Source organism: Microcaecilia unicolor, chromosome 11 (assembly GCF_901765095.1).
Source record: "Microcaecilia unicolor chromosome 11, aMicUni1.1, whole genome shotgun sequence".
Lineage (NCBI taxonomy): Eukaryota > Metazoa > Chordata > Amphibia > Gymnophiona > Siphonopidae > Microcaecilia > Microcaecilia unicolor.
Window position 1 is genome coordinate 11,801,414 of NC_044041.1, and position 22,308 is coordinate 11,823,721.

At 46.5% G+C, this 22,308-nt stretch overlaps 1 protein-coding gene across 5 annotated transcripts in view; it reads left to right on the forward strand.

The window, feature by feature from the left end:
* RASAL1 (RAS protein activator like 1) overlaps positions 1-22,308 on the forward strand; it is a 258,927-nt gene that overhangs the window by 192,759 nt on the left and 43,860 nt on the right. For all 5 annotated transcript variants that reach the window (XR_003943755.1, XM_030217945.1, XM_030217946.1 and 2 more), the window contains 2 exons: positions 17,562-17,697; positions 18,408-18,528. Coding sequence is in view for 4 of the 5 variants with exons in the window: in XM_030217945.1 (XP_030073805.1) it covers positions 17,562-17,697; positions 18,408-18,528 (257 nt within the window). In the remaining variant the exon portion in view is untranslated. The remainder of the gene's footprint in view (positions 1-17,561; positions 17,698-18,407; positions 18,529-22,308) is intronic.

A 22,308-nucleotide genomic window follows, 5' to 3' on the forward strand; every position in this document is an offset into this window, starting at 1 on the left:
TCTATCTATGTGAAATAAGAATAGCCATAGTGGGTCAGACCAATGGTGTACCTAGCCCAGTATCCTGCTTCCAACAGTGGCCAATCTAGGTCACAAGTACCTGGCAGAATCTCAAAAAGTAACAAGATTCCGGAATCCCAAAGAGTAGCAACATTCCAGAACCTCAGAGTAACAAGATTCCAGAATCCCAAAGAGTAGCAACATTCCAGAACCTCAAAGAGTAACAAGATTCTGGAATCCCAAAGAGTAACAACATTCCATGCTACCAATCCCAGGGCAAGCAGTGGCTTCCCCATATCTATCTCAATAGCAGACTATGGCAGTGGTTCCCAAACCTGGTTCTGGAGGCACCCCAGCCAGTCAGGTCTTCAGGATACCCACAACGAATATTCATGAGAGAGATTGCATGCGGTGGAGGCAGTGCTTGCAAATCTCTCTCATGAATGTTCATTGTGGGCATCCTGAAAACCTGACTGGCTGGGGTGCCTCCAAGATCAGGTTTTGCAACCACTGGACTATGGGCTTTTCCTCCAGGAACTTTCCTCCAAACCTTTTTTAAACCCAGATATGTTGACCGCTGCTACCACATCCTCTGGCAGCGAGTTCCAGAGCTTAAATATTCTTTGAGTGAAAAACTATTTCCTCCTATTTTATTTCCATGTAACTTCATTGAGTGTCCCCTGGTCTTTGTAGTTTTTGAAACAGTGAAAAATCGATTCACTTCTAACTGTTCTACACCACTCAGGATTTTATAAACCTCAGTTATATCCCACCTCAGTCATCTCTTTTCCAAGTTAACTTCTTGAGCCTTTCCTCATATGGGAGGAGTTCCGTCCATTTTTGTACATGCAAAACCACTCAAGGTTATGAGACCACTGGGCCAAGCAGCTGGTGCGGCCACATCTGTTGCCTTATACACTTAGCCCCCTGGTCTGTAGGTCCTCAACAAGCACTAACTTATCAATGGGGGGGGGGGGGGGCGCGACTCGGGGTACACAGTTCCTGAATCCTGATGCTCAAAGCTCTGGTGCCAAACCAAACAGCGCCTGCTCCATACTGCAGGAACAGCTCAGAAACATACCCTCCAATGCTCAGAGCTAATAGCATTCAAAATATATGCGCACTACGAGACTGAAAATTAAGGGGAGGAATGTGCCTGATGCATGCACGCTACAGTTTCGGAGTAAGCGCAGCTCTTCTGCGTAAGTTCCAGGTGAACTCAAAAATGAAGCACATATCGGTGAAGCTTTTCAAATTTTTTTCACTTGAAAGGCTTTTATTTAAGCGTAGAAAACAGGCACCAATGTGCGTTCACTTTCGGGTTTTCTCGGACCCCGCACATATTTGTTTCTCAGTACCGGCGCTTAAAGGTGTAAATGGGCTTCCTTCCACTTCCAAAACAAATCAAAACCAGCAGATTTAAAAGAGAAAATTACAAGAAATCCTCTCTTCAAACCCCCCCAAGCTGGCATTATTTTTCCAGCATTAAGAGCAGGGTTTGTGTGCTGCTCTCTGACCATTTGTTTGACTAAATTTAAATACAATTTGCAGTCATCTTAAAACCCTGTGAACGTCGTTAGTCCAGCACTAATCAGCTCTAAGGTCAGCATTAGATTCTGAGCATCAGGGCTCTGGGAAGCAGCATTCTCCTACTTAGGTCTAGCACCTGGGGCCTACAGGGTTCTGGGATGGGACCAGCTAGAGCTGGGAGGCTGTTGGCCCCTGGGATCACTCTCTCTACCATTTGCTTTCTCCTCCAAAAACTTAGAGTCCAGTCTAGGTTTTGTTCTGAACCGATGAAATTAACCGAAAGTCTTTAAGTGGCCAACATGAATAAGAAACAACATACAGAGGATTAAGAAGTGGGGCGGAAGGGAGGCCTGAGACAGATGAGGGGGGGGGGGGGGAGGAGAGAAACACAGGTAAGATTAGAGACGAACCACGGGCTGCTGAGGATTTGAGATTATAACTCTTATGGACAACATATGGGACAAGGAAGAGGGGAATGAGGAGAGGGAGGGAAGGGTGGAAGGGAGAAATAAGACATATGGGAAGGGGCAGGGATAGATCTGGATACTCTGTTCATAGTAACATAGTAGATGACGGAGACCTGCACGGTCCATCCAGTCTGCCCAACAAGACAACTCATGTGTGCTACTTTTTGTGTATACCCTACTTTGATTTGTACCTGTCCTCTTCAGGGCCCATACCGTATTAGTCTGCCCAGCACTATCCCCGCCTCCCAACACCAGCCCCGCCTCCCAACCACCGGCTCTGGCACAGACCGTATAAGTCTGCCCAGCACTATCCCCGTCTCCCACCACCGGCTCTGGCACAGACCGTATAAGTCTTCTCAGCACTATCCCCGTCTCCCACCACCGGCTCTGTAACAGACCGTATAAGTCTGCCCAGCACTATCCCCGCCTCCCACCACCGGCTCTGGCACAGACCGTATAAGTCTGCCCAGCACTATCCCTGCCTCCCAGCCTCCAGTCCCGCCTCCCACCACTGGCTCTGGCACAGACCGTATAAGTCTGCCCCGCACTATCCCCGCCTCCCAACCTCCAGCCCCGCCTCCCACTACCGGCTCTGCTATCCAATCTCGGTTAACCTCCAGAGGATCCATTCCTTCTGAACAGGATTCCTTTATGTTTATCCCACGCATGTTTGAATTCTGTTACCGTTTTCATCTCCACCACCTCCCGCGGTAGGGCATTCCAAGCATCCACCACTCTCTCCGTGAAGAAATACTTCCTGACATTTTTCTTGAGTCTGCCCCCCTTCAATCTCATTTCATGTCCTCTCGTTCTACTGCCTTCGTATCTCCGGAAAAGGTACGTTTGCGTATTAATACCTTTCAAATATTTGAACGTCTGTATCATATCACCCCTGTTTCTCCTTTCCTCCAGGGTATACATGGAGGAAAGGAGAAACAGGGGTGATATGATACAATGTTGATGTTGCATGTCATTTTTAACTGAGAAGTATCTTTTGTTAGGCATTGAAAATAGAAATGTTAATAACGATTAAAAAAAGAAACATCATACATGTCGATTATAAAAATAGTGAAAATTTAGTGCACATGTCTTCTACCGTGTGGTCCATCCCAATCTCATCCACTGAAGATTCCAGTCTGTTCTCCACCTGCTTCCCTTTTAACTCTTCTTGATTGAGGGCTGGTCGCAGACTCTCACCCTTGAACCTGGACCCTCTTGGATGTGGCTCCCAGCAGATGTCGTGTGTCTATCTGGATACTGGATGCAGATGGAGCTGCAGGCACTCATTTCTTTTGATCACTGGATCTCTTTGGCCTCCGAATCCTTCTCTTCACTTCCAGTGTTCTACCCGTTCACTGAGTGTGACTGGTATGTAGCTTAAACCAAAGTATAGAACATCACTACGAGAAGACTCAGAACTCTTGAACCAAAATCTTCTTTAATGCAGTAATCAAACAAGGAAAATGAGCTGGTCAGAAGTTTTTGCTTTGCAAACTGGGAGTCTGTTCTTCACCAGCTCTCTCTCCTTGCAAGAGAGAAACTGGAAGTAATTCAACAACATAAGTATTGCCATACTGGGAAAGACCAAAAGTCCATCAAGCCCAGCATCCTGGTTCCAACAGTGGCCAATCCAGGCAGAAAAACAAAGAATAGCAACATTCCATGTAGAACCCCAAAGAGTAGCAAGATTCTAGAATTTTAAAGAATAACAAGATTCCATGTAGAACCCCAAAGAGTAGCAAGATTCTAGAATTTTAAAGAATATCAAGATTCCATGTAGAACCCCAAAGAGTAGCAACGTTCCATTCAGAATCCCAAGTACATAACTACATAAGTATTGCCATACTGGGACAGACCAAAGGTCCATCAAGCCCAGCATCCTGTTTCCAACAGTGGCCAATCCAGATCACAAATACCTAGCAACATGCTGAGTAGAGATGCTGATTATACTTTTACACTGGTGAAATCTTGATAGCGTCATAGTAGCTTGAAGGGGTTATACAGCAAAATACAGCATAGGCAATTTCAGATCACAGAGGAGAATGCTGCAGACTAACTCTTACAGACCTGATGAAAAGAGAAAGGGGGGGAGGGCAACTAGCCCAGCATGCACAGAGAACAAGGCAAATCAATAGAAAGAGTGCCATAAAACAAAGGGATCTGGTACATGTGCTCTGGAAGAGCTTATTATAGAGAATTACAAGATTACAGGGATTTGTACAGTTCAAGGGCACAACCAGGCAATGTAATCTGTTACAGACAATCTAATATAATAAAACGCACCGTGAACATTCTGAGGACAAAGATTCTGAAGTCACACAGCACACGATAAAGGGTTCATGGTTTCATGGTGGTAAAGCCATCCGACATAACACGGACCTATCAGAAGGGACCTATCAGAAGGGACCTATCAGAAGGGGTTTGCCCACTAACAAAGCCGAACTGTTACCAGGCAACGGAATGCAACATAGAACTCACCTATCAGAAGAAAAAAAACAAAAGAAGGGAGGAGCATTCAGCTGTAGAATGCCTCATTGTCTGAGCAGCACAGAGAGCAGACGAACGCCCTTGGAAACAGAGAATATCCCAGCACTGGGTATGTACACAAATATTGTTGTTGGATCCGGGGAAACAGGAGTACAGCGTGCCCCTCGCCATCTGCAACGTGCGCCACCACCTGCAAAAATTAAACCCGACCTAGCCTGCATCACAGACTGACCTAGGTGGGGGGAGGAGTATTTCCCTACTCCTCCCCAGCCTAGGATTCGGTACAGACTGGCTGGCAAACTGCTTGAATATACAAAACCGCTAACTCCTTCAATATACAAAACCGGAGGCAACAAAGAAAAAAAAACATTATCACGCACGTGCACATAACTGGAACACCTCCCCCCCTTCACCTTCTCATGAACCAAGCAACCCAGGACGTGCAAAACCATCCCCCGCCTCAAAAAAACCGTCACCCATCTCGAGGATGCACACACCGCGCTGCTTCCCGCTGCGCATTCATCCTGCATTCCTCCTGCATCGTTCCTACGCTGCTGCCCTATAATGAACCGAAAGAGTGGCGTACTCTCCCTTCCGCAAACCACACCACCCAAAACAAGACGCCGCTGCTTGCCACAAGGACCAAAAATACCGTTAAAACCGACGGCCCCAGACAGTGCTGCTCTCCCGCCAACCAACAAAAAACATCCCTGGCATAAGGCAACCCCTAACCCACCTCAAGGATTCCCCGACCTCAATCACCCCGGGAAAAGACAGCGCCGCTTCATACAGTGCTTTTCTCTTCAAAGGAAAAACTACAGGAGAAAAAAAAAACTACATGCTAGCGCCCGTTTCATTTGTTTCGGAAACGGGCCTTTTTCACTAGTATATACATAAGCAACAAACAGCCTGCCTCTATGCAAATGGGAGCAGAACACTGTCAATGAGTGATGTATTTCCTGGTTTTATGTCTGTTATTTTATACATTGTACACCACGTTGGTCAAACGAATAACTAATTAAACTAGTGAGGGCTGCTAAGATGAGACCAGTGGGCAGCAAGATAATAATGACTAATTATTTATTTGTAGCATTTATACCCCGCTCTTTCCCACTCAATAGCAGGTTCAGTGCGGCTTACAATGTATGGGTACAGAGGTATAGCAAAGATTACATAGTTGTATAGAATAGAAAAGAGGAAGGGGGTGTGGGGGAGGGGTTGAAGTATGGGTAGTGTTAATGGTGTGTATTAGGTGCTTAAAATTAAGTTGGGTCGTTTGGATAGGCTTGTTTGAAGAGGTAAGTTTTCAGCAGCTTTCGGAAGGGTAGGTGTTCGTTGATAGATCGGATGTATCTTGGTATGGCGTTCCAGAGTTGGCTGCCTAACCCCAATTACATGGATTCAATGCAAAGTGAGGCCGCAAAGGGATACATTTAAGGATCAGCATGGAGGTAACTTAAAGTCAAAAGGCAAGATATCAACTAGAAAAAAACAGTTGGTTTGCTCACAAAACCTTGATGAATCCATTCAGAGAGGTCTACTCTTAAATCATGTTACCAGCAGCTGAGGGATCTGCACATCCACCTTCCAGGGCACTCTGTAAACTATGCATGAGGATTTTAGGAGTATTACTGGAGACTCAGAAAGATTAGAAAGAGTCACAAAATTGGAGATTGGGAAGAAATGTGGAATACAAAGGCCTGAAAGTGCTGGAGACTCCAGGAACACATTGCCCACCCTCTGCTTTCATCATCTCACCATCTCTTTTGTCCTCTTCCTTCTCAGCTCTCAACCTTTCCTTCCTTCCATTCATCCATCTCCTTTCTATCTGAGTACATCTCGCCTTTGTCGCTGTCGTAATACCTCTCCTACTCTTCTCCGTACTCTCTTGCTCTTTCTCCTGCTCTCCACTGGGGACATCAATCCCAATCCTGGTCCTCCACATTAGCTCTCATCCTATTTGTGCAGGTCACACCATGATGTGACCAATCTAATTTCTGTTCCTGTCCCCCCCCCCCCCCCCCTTCTTCCCTGCCTTTCTCGTGTGCTCTGAGGAATGCCCGCTCTGTCTGTAAGAAACTTTCCTACATCCACGACCTCTTTATCTCTCCATCTGCTTGCCCTAACTGAAACTTGGCTTTGCCCTAAAGACTCTGCTTCAATCGCGGTCCTATGCCATGGAGGTTATCTTTTCTCCCATACTCCTCGCCCGGTTGGCCGTGGAGGTGGTGTCGGGCTACTACTTTCACCCTCTTGTAGATTTCAACCTCTTCTTCCACCTGTCTCACTGCTTTTCTTCCTTCGAAGTCCACTCTATCCTATTCACTCCTCTGCCTCTCCAAGTAGCAGTCATTTATCGACCCCCTGATAAGTACCTTTCTTCCTTTCTCACGAATTTTGACGCCTGGCTTTCCTTCTTTTTTGAACTTTCATCTCCTTCCCTCATTCTTGGGGATTTTAACATTCATGCTAATGATCCCTCTGACTCTTATGCTTCTCAGTTTCTCGCTTTAACATCCTCTTTCAATCTTCAACTGTGCTCTACAGCCCCCACTCACCAGAATGGCCACTGTCTTGATCTTATCCTCATCTCAAACTGCTTACTCTCCAGTTTCCTCCCATGACCAAAGGGCTTGCATTTGGTCGTTTCTGAGATGGGCGTCCTTAGTTTCCATTATCGCCAAAAATCAGAAATGACCAAGTCTAAGGACGACCATCTTTAGGGATGACCTAAATGTCAAGATTTGGGCATCCCCGACCGTATTATCGAAATGAAAGATGAGCGCCCATCTTGTTTCGATAGTACTGGTTTCCCTGCCCCTTCGTCGGAACGTCCTGCTAGGACGTCCTCAGGAAAAATTGGGCGCCCCTTTCGATTATGCCCCTCCACGTCTCCTACTGTCACCCCTTTTATCTGTTATATCCTCAATCTTTCACTTTCTACTGCAACTGTTCCTGATGCCTTCAAACATGACTTAGTCACACCACTCCTTAAAAAACCTTCATTGGACCCTACCTGTCCTTCCAACTATCGCTCCATCTCCCTCCTCCCTTTCCTATCCAAGATAGTTGAAAGTGCTGTTCACCGCCATTGTCTTGACTTTCTTTCATCCCAAGCTATTCTTGATCCACTTCAATCTGGTTTTCACCCTCTTCATTCAACTGAAACAGCGCTTGCTAAAGTCTCCAATAACCTGTTCCTGGCCAGATCCAAAGGTCTCTATTCTATCCTCGACCTTCTCGATCTATCTGCTTCCTTTGACACTATTGATCACAGCCTACTCCTTGATACGCTGTCCTCACTTGGATTTCAGGGCTCTGTTCTTTCCTGGTTTTCTTCTTATCTCTCCCATCGTACTTTTAGTGTATACTCTGGTGGATCCTCCTCCACTTCTATCCCACTGTCTGTTGGTGTACCTCAGGGATCTGTTCTGGGACCTCTTCTTTTCTCCATCTATACTTCTTCCCTTGGTACTCTGATCTCATCCCATGGTTTTCAATATCATCTTTACGCTTATGACTCCTAGATCTACCTTTTCACATCAGAAACCTCAGCAGGAATCCAGGCCAAAGTATCAGCCTGCCTGTCTCATATTGCTGCCTGGATGTCTCACTGCCATCTGAAACTAAACATGACCAAGACTGAGCTTCTTATCTTTCCCCCTAAACCAACCTCTCCTCTTCCCCCATTCTCTGTTTCTGTGGATAACACTCTCATCCTCCCATCAGCTCCTAACCTTGGGGTCGTCTTCGACTCCTCTCTCTCCTTCTCTGCACATATTCAGCAGATTGCTAAAACCTGTCATTTCTTTCTCTATAATATCACCAACATTTGCCCAGAACCCTTATCCATACTCTTATCACCTCTCACTTAGACTATTGCAACTTGCTTCTCACAGGTTTCCCACTTAGCTATCTCTCTCCTCTTCAATCTGTTCAAAATTCTGCTGCATGACTTATATTCCACCAGTGTTGTTATGCTCATATTAGCCCTCTTCTCAAGTCACTTCACTTCCTCCCTATCCGTTTCCTCATACAGTTCAAACTCCTCTTATTGACTTACAAGTGCCTTCACGCTACAGCTCCTCAGTACCTCTCCACTCTCATCTCTCCCTACACTCCTCCCTGGGAACTCCATTCACTGGGTAAATCTCTCTTATCCGCACCCTTCTCCTCCACCGCTAACTCCAGACTCCATTCCTTTTATCTTGTTGCACCATATGCCTGGAATAGACTTCCTGAGCTGGTGCATCAAGCTCCGTCTCTGGCCATCTTCAAATCTAGGCTAAAAGCCCACCTTTTTGATGCTGTTTTAACTCCTAACCCTTACTTACTTGTTCAGTACCCTTATTTTATCATCCCTACCTTAGTAATTCCCTTTTATTTGTCCTGTTTGTCTGTCCTAATTAGATTGTAAGCTCTGTCGAGCAGGGACTCTCTCTTCATGTTCAAGTGTACAGCGCTGCGTACGTCTAGTAGCGCTATAGAAATTATAAGTAGTAGTAATAGTAGCAGTAGAATGTAAGTAGTAGGAATACCAAAAATTCAGACATTATGTGAAACCCAGGGTGCTCTGCAGCAATGAGACCCCCTTGAAATGCACATGCCACACAGCATCCTCAGGAAGGTCATGGGCACCAGTTCAACACATCCTTTTCTTGCTATCAATGAAGGGTTTCCATGGTAACCCATCTGCCAAAAACAAGAGGCGCAGTCTACATAACGGTAATTAGAAGAAGAGGGAGGATGGGAGAGGGAGGGAAAACATGGAGGGGGCCCAGGCTTGAAAGGACTCATTAGAACTTTGGATTAATTATCTAATTAGCAACCTTTCTCATTCCTTTTCAATAGGAATAGGAAGAAACTGAAACAAACAAAGAAAAAGCTGTAATTTCCCCCTGGGCACGGAAAAAAATAAGCAAAAGGGGGAGGTTTACAGGGATGGTAGGAACATAAGAGAAAAGCAGAGCAATGAGGGAGCCAGGGAAAGCTTTGGAGCAGTTAAGCGATGAACCTCAAGAGCAGTTGGTCTCCCAATCCGCTTTAAATAAATAAGTTATCCATTTAAAATTAGATAAGTACATAAGTACATAAGTACATAAGTAGTGCCATACTGGGAAAGACCAAAGGTCCATCTAGCCCAGCATCCTGTCACCGACAGTGGCCAATCCAGGTCAAGGGCACCTGGCACGCTCCCCAAACGTAAAAACATTCCAGACAAGTTATACCTAAAAATGAGGAATTTTTCCAGTCCATTTAATAGCGGTCTATGGACTTGTCCTTTAGGAATCTATCTAACCCCTTTTTAAACTCCGTCAAGCTAACCGCCCGTACCACGTTCTCCGGCAATGAATTCCAGAGTCTAATTACACGTTGGGTGAAGAAAAATTTTCTCCGATTCGTTTTAAATTTACCACACTGTAGCTTCAACTCATGCCCTCTAGTCCTAGTATTTTTGGATAGCGTGAACAGTCGCTTCACATCCACCCGATCCATTCCACTCATTATTTTATACACTTCTATCATATCTCCCCTCAGCCGTCTCTTCTCCAAGCTGAAAAGCCCTAGCCTTCTCAGCCTCTCTTCATAGGAAAGTCGTCCCATCCCCACTATCATTTTCGTCGCCCTTCGCTGTACCTTTTCCAATTCTACTATATCTTTTTTGAGATACGGAGACCAGTACTGAACACAATACTCCAGGTGCGGTCGCACCATGGAGCGATACAACGGCATTATAACATCCGCACACCTGGACTCCATACCCTTCTTAATAACACCCAACATTCTATTCGCTTTCCTAGCCGCAGCAGCACACTGAGCAGAAGGTTTCAGCGTATCATCGACGACGACACCCAGATCCCTTTCTTGATCCGTAACTCCTAACGCGGAACCTTGCAAGACGTAGCTATAATTCGGGTTCCTCTTACCCACATGCATCACTTTGCACTTGTCAACATTGAACTTCATCTGCCACTTGCACGCCCATTCTCCCAGTCTCGCAAGGTCCTCCTGTAATCGTTCACATTCCTCCTGCGACTTGACGACCCTGAATAATTTTGTGTCATCGGCGAATTTAATTACCTCACTAGTTATTCCCATCTCTAGGTCATTTATAAATACATTAAAAAGCAACGGACCCAGCACAGACCCCTGCGGGACCCCACTAACTACCCTCCTCCACTGAGAATACTGGCCACGCAATCCTACTCTCTGCTTCCTATCTTTCAACCAGTTCTTAATCCATAACAATACCCTACCTCCGATTCCATGACTCTGCAATTTCTTCAGGAGTCTTTCGTGCGGCACTTTGTCAAACGCCTTCTGAAAATCCAGATATACAATATCAACCGGCTCCCCATTGTCCACATGTTTGCTTACCCCCTCAAAAAAAATGCATTAGATTGGTGAGGCAAGACTTCCCTTCACTAAATCCGTGCTGACTTTGTCTCATCAGTCCATGTTTTTGTATATGCTCTGCAATTTTATTCTTAATAATAGCCTCCACCATCTTGCCCGGCACCGACGTCAGACTCACCGGTCTATAATTTCCCGGATCTCCTCTGGAACCTTTCTTAAAAATCGGAGTAACATTGGCTACCCTCCAGTCTTCCGGTATTACACTCGATTTTAGGGACAGATTGCATATTTCTAACAGTAGCTCCGCAAGTTCATTTTTTAGTTCTATTAATACTCTGGGATGAATACCATCAGGTCCCGGTGATTTACTACTCTTCAGCTTGCTGAACTGACCCATTACATCCTCCAAGGTTACAGAGAATTTGTTTAGTTTCTCCGACTCCCCCGCTTCAAATATTCTTTCCGGCACCGGTGTCCCCCCCAAATCCTCCTCGGTGAAGACCGAAGCAAAGAATTCATTTAATTTCTCCGCTACGGCTTTGTCCTCCTTGATCGCCCCTTTAACACCATTTTCGTCCAGCGGCCCAACCGACTCTTTGGCCGGTTTCCTGCTTTTAATGTATCTAAAAAAGTTTTTACTATGTATTTTTGCTTCCAACGCTAATTTCTTCTCAAAGTCCTTTTTTGCCCTCCTTATCTCCGCTTTGCATTTGGCTTGGCATTCCTTATGATCTATCTTGTTACTTTCAGTTGGTTCTCTTCTCCACTTTCTGAAGGATTGTTTTTTGGCTCTAATGATTTCCTTTATCTTACTGTTTAGCCACGCCGGCTGACGTTTAGTCTTTTTTCCCTTTTTCCTAATACGTGGAATATATTTGTCCTGAACCTCCAGGATGGTGTTTTTAAACAGCATCCACGCCTGATGCAAGTTTTTTACTCTGCGAGCTGCTCCTTTCAGTCTTTTTTTCACCATTTTTCTCATTTTGTCGTAATCACCTTTTCTATAGTTAAACGCTAGCGTACTTGATTTCCTAGTTTCACTTCCTTCAATGCCAATATCAAAACCGATCATATTATGATCACTGTTATCAAGCGGCCCTCGTATCGTTACCCCCTGCACTAGATCATGAGCACCACTAAGGACTAAGTCTAGTATTTTTCCTTCTCTTGTCGGCTCCTGAACTAGCTGTTCCATGAAGCTGTCCTTGATTTCATCAAGAAATCTTATGTCCCTTGCGTGTACAGATGTTACATTACCCCAGTCTATATGCGGGTAATTGAAATCCCCCATTATTATTGTGTTGCCCAGTTTGTTTGCGTCCCTGATTTCCTTTAACATTTCCGCATCCGTCTGTTCGTCCTGGCCAGGCGGACGGTAGTACACTCCTATCACTATCCTTTTCCCCTTTGCACATGGAATTTCAATCCACAGTGATTCCAAGGAGTGTTTTGCTTCCTGCAGAATTTTCAATCTATTTGATTCAAGGCTCTCGTTAATATACAATGCTACCCCTCCACCAATCCGATTCACCCTATCACTACGATATAATTTGTACCCCGGTATGACAGTGTCCCACTGGTTATCCTCCTTCCACCAGGTCTCAGAGATGCCTATTATATCTAATTTTTCATTTAGTGCAATATATTCTAACTCCCCCATCTTATTTCTTAGGCTCCTGGCATTCGCATATAGACATTTCAAACTATGTTTGTTGTTCCTAAGTACATCATGCTTAGTACTTGACAGTATTAATTGGCAATCTTTTGTCTGATTTTTATTGTTATTTAAAGATACCCGATCTACTACAATCTCTTTTGCAACCTCACTATCAGGATACTCTATCTTCCCTGTTATGGTGATATCTTTGAAAGATACCTTATCCCGAACCATGCTCTTTTGAGCGACTGTCGGCCTTCCCCCCATTTCTAGTTTAAAAGCTGCTCTATCTCCTTCTTAAACGCCGATGCCAGCAGCCTGGTCCCACTCTGGTTAAGATGGAGCCCATCCTTTCGGAATAGGCTCCCCCTTCCCCAGAATGTTGCCCAGTTCCTAACAAATCTAAAGCCCTCCTCCCTGCACCATCGTCTCATCCACGCATTGAGACTCTGGAGCTCTGCCTGTCTCTTGGGCCCTGCGCGTGGCACAGGTAGCATTTCAGAAAATGCTACCCTGGAGGATCTGGATTTCAGCTTTCTACCTAAGAGCCTAAATTTTGCTTCCAGAACCTCTCTCCCACATTTTCCTATGTCATTGGTACCCACATGTACCAAGACAGCGGACTCCTCCCCAGCACTATCTAGAATCCTATCTAGGTGACACGTGAGGTCCGCCACCTTCGCACCAGGCAGGCAAGTCACCAGGCGATCCTCACGTCCACCAGCCACCCAGCTATCTATATGCCTAATGATCGAATCACCAAGTACAACAGCTGTCCTAACCTTTCCCTCCCGGGCAACATTTGGAGATATATCCTCGGTGCGAAAGGATAATACATCCCCTGGTGGGCAGGTCCTGGCTACAGGAGTGCTTCCTACTTCACCAGGGTGATGCTCTTCTTCTAGGAGACCTCCCTCCTCCAAGGTAGCACAGGGGCTACCTGACTGGAGGTGGGACTTCTCTACAACATCCCTGTAGGTCTCCTCTATGTACCTCTCTGTCTCCCTCAGCTCCATCAAGTCTGCTACTCTAGCCTCAAGGGAACGGACACGTTCTCTGAGAGCTAGGAGCTCTTTGCATCGGGCACACACATATGACACCTCACCAATTGGGAGATAATCATACATGTGACACTCAATGCAAAAGACTGGATAGCACCCCTCTCGCTGCTGGACTGCTGACTCCATCTTAGTGTTTTTTGAGTTTTTTCCGTAATTTAAAACTTGCTAAAGTATTAAGGATATCAGCCTATCACTAACTTACAGTTCCTCCTTTAAACCCCAATCTTCAAGTTCCGAAAGCACAAGCAAAATTTGTTCACTTACCAGAGAAATATCCTCTTCTCCCAGAACTTATTAGAAGGCCCTGGGAAGGTCGGGGTGGATTTGGGAGTCACCCCGGATGCAGCTGTGAGGATATGCAGAACGCTGCAAGTCCTCCACAGCACCTGGTAGGAGCACTGTGCACCTTGAGCAGAGGCCCCGAGTGGATCGGAACGGACCTGGGAGTCACTCTGGCGAAGGCTCCGAGGATATGCAGATGAGCTGCAAGTCCTCCACGCCACCTGAGAAGGCAACCGGTGGGAGAGCTGGGCACCTCTCAACCAAGAAAATGCTGATCAATATTCAGTGTTCTTGTAAACACTGACTTCTGCGGGCAGCATTAGGCCCAATATTCAATGCCAGGCCATGTCCGGGCACTGACATTGAATATGTGAGGTTATGCTGGGTCCTGACAGGCAGGCCCTAGCTGAATATTGGCTGGGACCCTAAGAGGAAGCAGGTGCCATCAAAGTCCTCCCTTCCTCCCCTACCTAAAGACAAGTAGAGCCTGTGACCAGCGCCCTCCCCCCCGGGCCTACCTTTGATATCCCTGATGGTCTAATGGCTCCTAAGGGCAGAAGTGATATCCACTCACCCTTGCCTGTCGTGACTTTGGCCACAAAATGGCAGCTGCTTTGGATGAAGTAGTTTCTAGGGCTTTATAAATAAAGTTGGCTTTGTTACAAGTCTCAAGGGCAGAGTGGGAAGACTTCTTTCCAAGACCCTAACACCGCTACTGCTCAGTGTTCACGCCACTTCTCTCTTCAAGCCCCCTCTTATCCACATATAAGTTCACAGCCAGGGCCAGCTCAAGGCATAGTGGTGCCCTGAGCCAGGTTGATTTGGTGGCGCACCCCATCCCCAAACGCAACGCTTCTAGCACCCCCTTCCTCCTGCCATGGGTTCAACATCTCTCTCTCCCCTCCAGTCCAGTCTCTTTTCCCCCCTCTTCTGTCCCTCTTCTCATGGGTCCAGCACTGGTCCCTCAACCCTCTCACTCCCCCACGGCCTGCAAAGTTTACATCAGTCACCCAGCATGACAGGCTGCCTTCAGCCAGCCCCCTCTGCCGCGTCCTGCCCACAGGAAATTGCATCAGAGGAGGCAGGATGCGGCAGAAGGAAGGCTGAGGTGTAGGGGGGGGGGGGGGGAGAAAGAGTGCCGGAGTGAAGTCCTGGGCTAGGGTCTTTGGGGGACTTGGGCTAAGCTAGTAGATTGCAAGCAGGGATGGAACTGGTGACATATGCATGGGCAGCGGTATGAGTAAGGTAAGATTAAAAGGTTTGTCTAATGTGCCCAGTATTCTAGTACTGGCCCTGAACACCCTTCCCAGACATTACATTACACATGACTTATAGTCCACCCTCGAATATTGTGTTCAATTCTGGTCGCCGCATGTCAAAAAAAATATCGTGGAATTAGAAAAGGTACAGAGAAGGGCAACGAAAATGATAAAGGGATGGGGCGACTTCCCTGTGAGGAAAGGCTGAAGTGGTTAGGGCTCTTCAGCTTGGAGAAAAGACGGTTGAGTGGTCTATAAAATAATGAATGGAGTGGAAAGGGTAGACGTGAATCATTTGTTTACTCTTTCCAAAAATACTAGGACTAGGGGGCATGGGATGAAGCTACAAAGTAGTACATTTAAAATGAATTGGAGAAAATGTTTCTTCACTCAACGTGTAATTAAACTCTGGAATTCGTTGCTAGAGAATGTGGTAAAGGCGGTTAGCTTAGCGGGGTTTAAAAAAAAGTCTGGACGACTTCCTAAAGGAAAAGTCCATAGACCATTATTAAAATGACTTGGGGAAAATCCACTGCTTATTCCTGGGATATGCAGCATAAAATGTATTGTACTGTTTTGGGATCTTGCCAGGTACTTGTAACCTGGATTGGCCATTGTTGGAAACAGGATGCTGGGTTTGATGGACCTTTGGTCTGTCCCAGTGTGGCAATGTACTTATGATACCTTTCAGTTCACTGTGGATTACAAAGCAAGAAACTGAACACAGCAATAGTTCAGGAACAATAAGAAAAAGACTATACATCCTGTATGATCAGATTAACTCACTTATTATTCCAATATAACAATCTTTTGGAATAAAAATTCGTTAACATCCTTCTGAACGTATGAAGGGGCATAATCGAAAGGGGCGCCCAAGTTTTCCTGAGGACGTCCTCGCAGGACGTCCTGGTGAAGGGGCAGGGAATCCCGTATTATCGAGACAAGATGGGCGTCCATCTTTTGTTTCAATAATACGGTCAGGGACACCCAAATCGTGAAATTTAGGTCGACCTTAGAGATGGTCATCCCCGATTTTCAGCGATAATGGAAACCGAGGATGCCCATCTCAGAAACGACCAAATGCAAGCCCTTTGGTCGTGGGAGGAGCCAGCATTCGTAGTGCACTGGTCCCCCTCACATGCCAGGACACCAACTGGGCACCCTAGGGGGCACTGCAGTGGGCTTCAAAAATTGCTCCCAGAGTCATAACTCCCTTACCTTGTGTGCTGAGCCCCCCAAACCCCCCCCCCCAAACCCACTCCCCACAACTGTACACCACTACCATAGCCCTAAGGGGTGAAGGGGGGCACCTACATGTGAGAACAGTGGGTTTCTGGTGGGTTTTGAAGGGCTCACATTTAGCACCACAAATGTAAGAGGTAGGAGGGGATGGGCGTGGGTACGCCTGGCTGAAGTGCAGTGCACCCACTAAAACTGCTCCAGGGACCTGCATACTGCTGTCTTGGAGCTGGGTATGACGTTTGAGTCTGGCAAAAAATACTTAAAAAGTTTTTTTAGGGTGGGAGGGGGTTGGTAACCACTAGGGGAGTAAGGGGAGGTCATCCCCGATTCCCTCCGGTGGTCATCTGGTCAGTTCGGGCACCTTTTTGAGGCTTGGTCGTAACAAAAAATGGACCAAGTAAAGTCGCCCAAGTGCTTGACAGGGACACCCTTCTTTTTTCCATTATCGGTCGAGGACGCCCATGTATTAGGCACGCCCCAGTCCTGCCTTCGCTATGCTTCCGACATGCCCCCGTGAACTTTGGTCGTCCCCGCAATGGAAAGCAGCCGATTTGGGTGACCCTGGGAGAAGGACGCCCATCTCCCGATTTGTGTCGAAAGATGGGCGCCCTTCTCTTTCGAAAATAAGCCTGTAAGTAATTCTTATTTGATGTAACCAAAAATGGGAAAGAGTTCCACAGAGAACGAAGAAGTCAGTAATTTTACCGACTTAATCGTTTTCATAGAATGAAAACGTAACAATGAAAAATCTCACAATCTATCAGGATTGTGTCCTACCACTAACTCTACTAATTCAATGATAAACAATGGTGCTTCTCCATAAAGGATTTTAAAACCATTATGCCTAGCTTGAATTGGTGCCTTCACATCAGTTATAACACAATAAATCAACGATAAATACAATCCATCAATCTCATATTGTTAGTTTCAAATATATATGATCCAATCTTCTTATATAAAGTATTTATGTTTTTCTGTTCAGTTGTGTTGTGTGCTCCCTCTGAAACATGGCCATGTTGGGTTTTTGGTTGGTACTCAATAAAGGCTTTAAAACTGTTTGGTGCGTCTCGTTCTTTTACTCCCGATGAAAATAGGTAGGGCAGAAGTTGGGGGAGACATCAGGTCTGGATAAATCAGAAGAAGGAAACACATCAGGGCAGAGAAAGAAGCAGGTCAGGGCACAGCAGAACTCAGCTGACCAATCTCGTCTTTCCTTTAGAACGTGAACGAGCTGAACCAATGGTTGTCTGCCATCCGGAAGGCGAGTATCTACAATGAAAGGATGCTACCCAGCTGCCATCCGGGCGCCTTCCGCAACGGGCGTTGGACGTGCTGCCTGCAGTCTGACCGAGCAGGTAACGACACTGCTGATGTGAAAGGGGAACGGTTTACACAAGGAATAGCAGAAGTCACATTACTGCCATGCAAGATGGTTATTTTGTGAGCTTTCGCTCCTTCTCAGATTGCTTTTCAGTCCTCTGAAAACTCACTTTATCAACTGGCAGTGAATAGAAAGATTAACTTAAACTTTGTGCCAGCTTCTAACATGCCTTGGAAAAGCATTTCAGTACATGTATCATTAGAAGAGATAATAATTCAAAAGAGATTTGTTCAGCGTTTCCAACATTTCCAATTTGTAGCCAGGCTTTCACATCTCTACTCCTGACTGTAGAGCCCCAGGTAAACACTGTTGATCAATGTCCACCAGGTGGTTCTGTGCCTGGAAAAAACTTTCACGTGAAACGTCTCAGTAATAGATCGTCCCGAAATATTACCAAATGTACAGCACATAGCCAGGCTGTTTTTGCAGGCAGGAGTTCACACATCAGGAATGAAATTGGAGATGATGCTGGACTGTAAAGATCACTCTTCCAGCCATAGTTGGGGTTGTGCTGTTCAGAACTGTAAGTTGTAATGGAATGTAACCAGCCAGTCAGATGTTATGGATTAACATCAGTTAAGCGATGAGCTCAATGGAACTCATGTGAGGGCAGTGGGTCTTTACTTGTTCCTATGCTGGACCCTGATGCTCTTCCCTTTAATAGTCTTTGCTCTTTCATTCCAGTTCGGGGCTGCAGCCGGACTCATTCTGCAGTGACCCTCGGAGATTGGAGTGATCCCCTTGACCCAGACGCTGAGGCACAGATGGTGTATCGGCAGCTCCTGCTCGGAAGGGACAAACTCAGGTTAGGCCCTGGATGACTCAGGGATCAGGTGGGGTGGCCAACTGTCAAAGCGGAGGCTGCAGAATGTAGGGTGGGGGCTTCTGCTAGCTTTACACAAGCTTCATATATGGAGAAGAGTACTACAGTTGTGTTCTAGCCTGGTGGTTCACAGTCTGCTCGTCTTCAAGGACCACCCCAGTAAGTCCAGTTCTCTGACTATCTGCATCTCATCCCCCCTCCCTGCCTGTCTCTGTTACGTTCTTTCTCTGAGCTCCTATCACAGGGAAGATTTGTATATTGGACATGCGTGCACACACACGACTCGGTTTCGGCTGATACCAAAAGTCGTGTCTGCTCCCCCCACCAGTGGAAGATAGAGCCTCCCCACACCCTCTGTCCCCATGAAGAGTGGAGGAGTAGCTTAGGGGTTAGTGCAGCGGGCTTTGATCCTGGCAACCTGGGATCAATTCCCACTGCAGCTCCTTGCGACCTTGAGCAAGTCACTTAACCCCCCACCGCCGCCACCACCACCAACTTTGACCACCCACTGCCAATGACCCTCTCGACCGCCCCCTCCCGCCGCCAACCCTCCTTCGCCGCTGCCGGGAAGGGGAGTCGAGAGGGTTGTCGGCAGGGGGGTCCAGGGCCAAATCTACGGGGCCCAGGCCCCCGTGGCCCCACATAGCTACGCCACTGATTAGAGACCTTCATGTCATTCTGTGCATTACTAAGGAAAACTAACCTCATTTACATCCATTTCAATAAATTTCAATATAATTTGCGGCCATCATTAGTGCTGATGTTAACACCCGGATCCTCTGTGCGTTCGGCGCACATCTGGCGCTCACTGCTTTTAATCACTAGCATTAGTTTTGAGCATCGCCCCCCCCCCCCCCCCCCCAGACAGCCACAGCTGTTCCATATACAAACCATCCCTGTGATGGGAGCTCAAAGAAAAAATGCGATGGACGATAGATACAGGATGAGAATCTTCTTTTTCCTGTACAGTGGAGTCAGAGCGGAATTCTCCAGTGTCAGCGGATGGTACTTGATATTCTATAGCTGCAGTCGCAACACAGACAGTGCAGTCCACATCTGGCGGTAACATTTCTGCAAACTCTGGGAAGCTCTTCTGATGAGAGAAGGAGGGAAATCTCCTCTCTCTCCCACTGAAATTTTACAGTAGAAAAATTTGGGATGAGGGGGAGCAGTGAAGAACTTGTATGCTTGGAAAATATAGGGAAAAAGGTAAGTGGTGTTTTCTCTGTCCGTTCTGAAAACTGGGAGAGCTGAACTGCATGATTCCTCCTGACCACCAGGGGCTGCTCTTTCATCACTTGTCAGACATCGACAAGCCAGGAAGCTGCGTTTTGTAGTCTGTTCATTTCAAGTGTTATAAATATATGTATATCCCACCATAACCGAAATAATGCAAATAATCTTCATATTTGATAGATGAATTAACATTGATATCTCTGAGCAGCAGTGTCCCAGGTTGGCACTTCAGCCCTTTCTGTAGCCTCTGGTCATCTGCATACAGACAGGTCCACCTTCCTTACACAGGCACCTAACCTTTCTGTACCAAAAAGCAGATGTACCAATTCAGATGCATTTGAGACCCTTCTTCAGCTCACACGGTTAAGGGGGACGATTTCATGCATTGACCCCCTCCCTGCTCCCCAGAGATCTGGTTCTCTTCACTGCACACTTCCCCCACCAGTCCAGTATTGCTTCATACCTCCTTCTATTCCAGCTTCTCTCCTGCAGGTCCAGCATTGCCTTCCAGCCTAAACTCTGTCCCCCTCCCCCCTTATTAGCACTACGAATCTGTGGTGTTCACTGGCACTGCAGGCAACAATTACAACAGGCTGTCTCAGGCCAGTCCTGGGGTCTTTCCCTTTATCACAATTTCCTGTTACCACATGGACAGAACACGCAGAGAGAAAGCCTTGGAGCGGCCGAAGGGAGCCTGTTATAATTGCTGCCTGCAATGCCTTGTTTTTAGGGCCTATAGGGGGCAGAAGAAGATAGGAAGACAATGCCAGACCCGCAGGAGGGAAGGGGAGTTAGAGGAATGTAAGGAACGCTGAGGGAACGAAGGGGGGGGGGGGGGTTAGAGGGAAGTAGCAGCACAAGAATGGAAGGGAAGGGAGAGGAGGGAATTGCTGTACATGGATGGAAGGGGAGGGATGGGGGGAAATGCATGTGGATGAAAGAGAAAGGAGAAGAGGGAAATGTTGCATATTGATGGAAAGCAAGTGAGGGGAAAAATGCTGTACATGGGGGAGGAGAAAGGAAAGGATATTGGGATGGGGGTGTGAGAGAGATGCCAATATAGATGGGGAGGGAGAGGGTAAGAGGAAGAGATGCCAGGACAACTGCCAGGAAGAGAAGCCGAAATGGGGGGGGGGGGGAAGGAAGAGGTGCCAGGATAACTGCCAAGATGGGGGAAAGAAGGAAGAGCTTCCAGGATGGGAAGGGGAAAGGAAGAGATGCCAGGACCTGCAGTGAAAGAAGGAAAAGGGAGAGGTCCTGGACCCGCAAAGAGGAGACAGAACAGAAGTGAGGGACCCCTGAAAGGGGGGGGGGGGGTAGAAGGAAGAAAGAGATAGGATGCTGGCCCTAGAGGAAGGGAGACAGGAGGGAAGGAAGCGATAGGGAGAGATGCTGGCACATGGAGGGAAGCATAGGAACACAGAATAGTTAAGTACATAAGTAGATAAATATTGCCACACTGGGACAGACCGAAGGTCCATCAAGCCCAGCATCCTGTTACCAACAGTGGCCAATCCAGGTCACAAGATCCCAAGTTATGTTGGACAGGGCAAGAATAGGGACATAGAGATTGGAGATGTTCAACATAGCAGGAGGATAGGAACAAGGACACAGGGATGATGCTGGGTTGGATAGATAGGGATGCAGAGAGAAGATGGATGGTGGAAATAGATGTTACAAATGGACGTTGACTCTGGAAGGACAGTTAAGACAAGAAAGAGGAAAGCAGAAACCAGAGACTGGGGCCAACATAATACAAAAAATAAAATGACCAGACAACATAGCTAGAAAAAATAATTTTTATTTTCTATATTGATTGGAATATGTCAGTTTTTGGAATGTGCATCAGCCAGAACTGGTTTTCGATGTGGCTGGGGCCCGTGAGAGAAACCTCACTCATTGGCTTTCAGTCTCCAGCCCAACAGAGGTAAATCTCCAGCTTTTAGATGGGCCACCTTTGATGTCTCTGAAAAAGAGGGCGGCAGAGGCTGAGAAAGAATATAGAATGTTAGGTATAACTAGGAAAGGAATGGAAAACAAAAATGAGGACCTTATAATGCCTTTGTATCGCTCCATGGTGTGACCACACCTCGAATACTGTCTGCAATTCTGGTCACCGCATCTCAAAAAAGATATAGTGGAATTAGAAAGGTACAGAGAAGAGCGACGAAAATGATAAAGAGGATGGGACGACTTCCTTATGAGGAAAGAGTGAGCGGCTACGGCTCTTCAGCTTGGAGAAAAGACGGCTGAGGGGAGATATGATAGAGGTCTATAAAATAATGAGTGGAGTAGAATGGGTAGACGTGAATCGTTTGTTTACTCTTTCTAAAAATACTAGGACTAGGGGGCATGCGATGGAGCTACAAAGTAGTAAATTTAAACTAATCAGAGGAAGTATTTCTTCACTCGATGAATAATTAAACTCTGGAATTCATTGACAGAGAATGTAGTAAAAGCATTTAGCTTAGTGGGGTTTAAAAAAGGTTTGGATGGCTTCCTAAAGGAAAAGTCCATAGACCATTA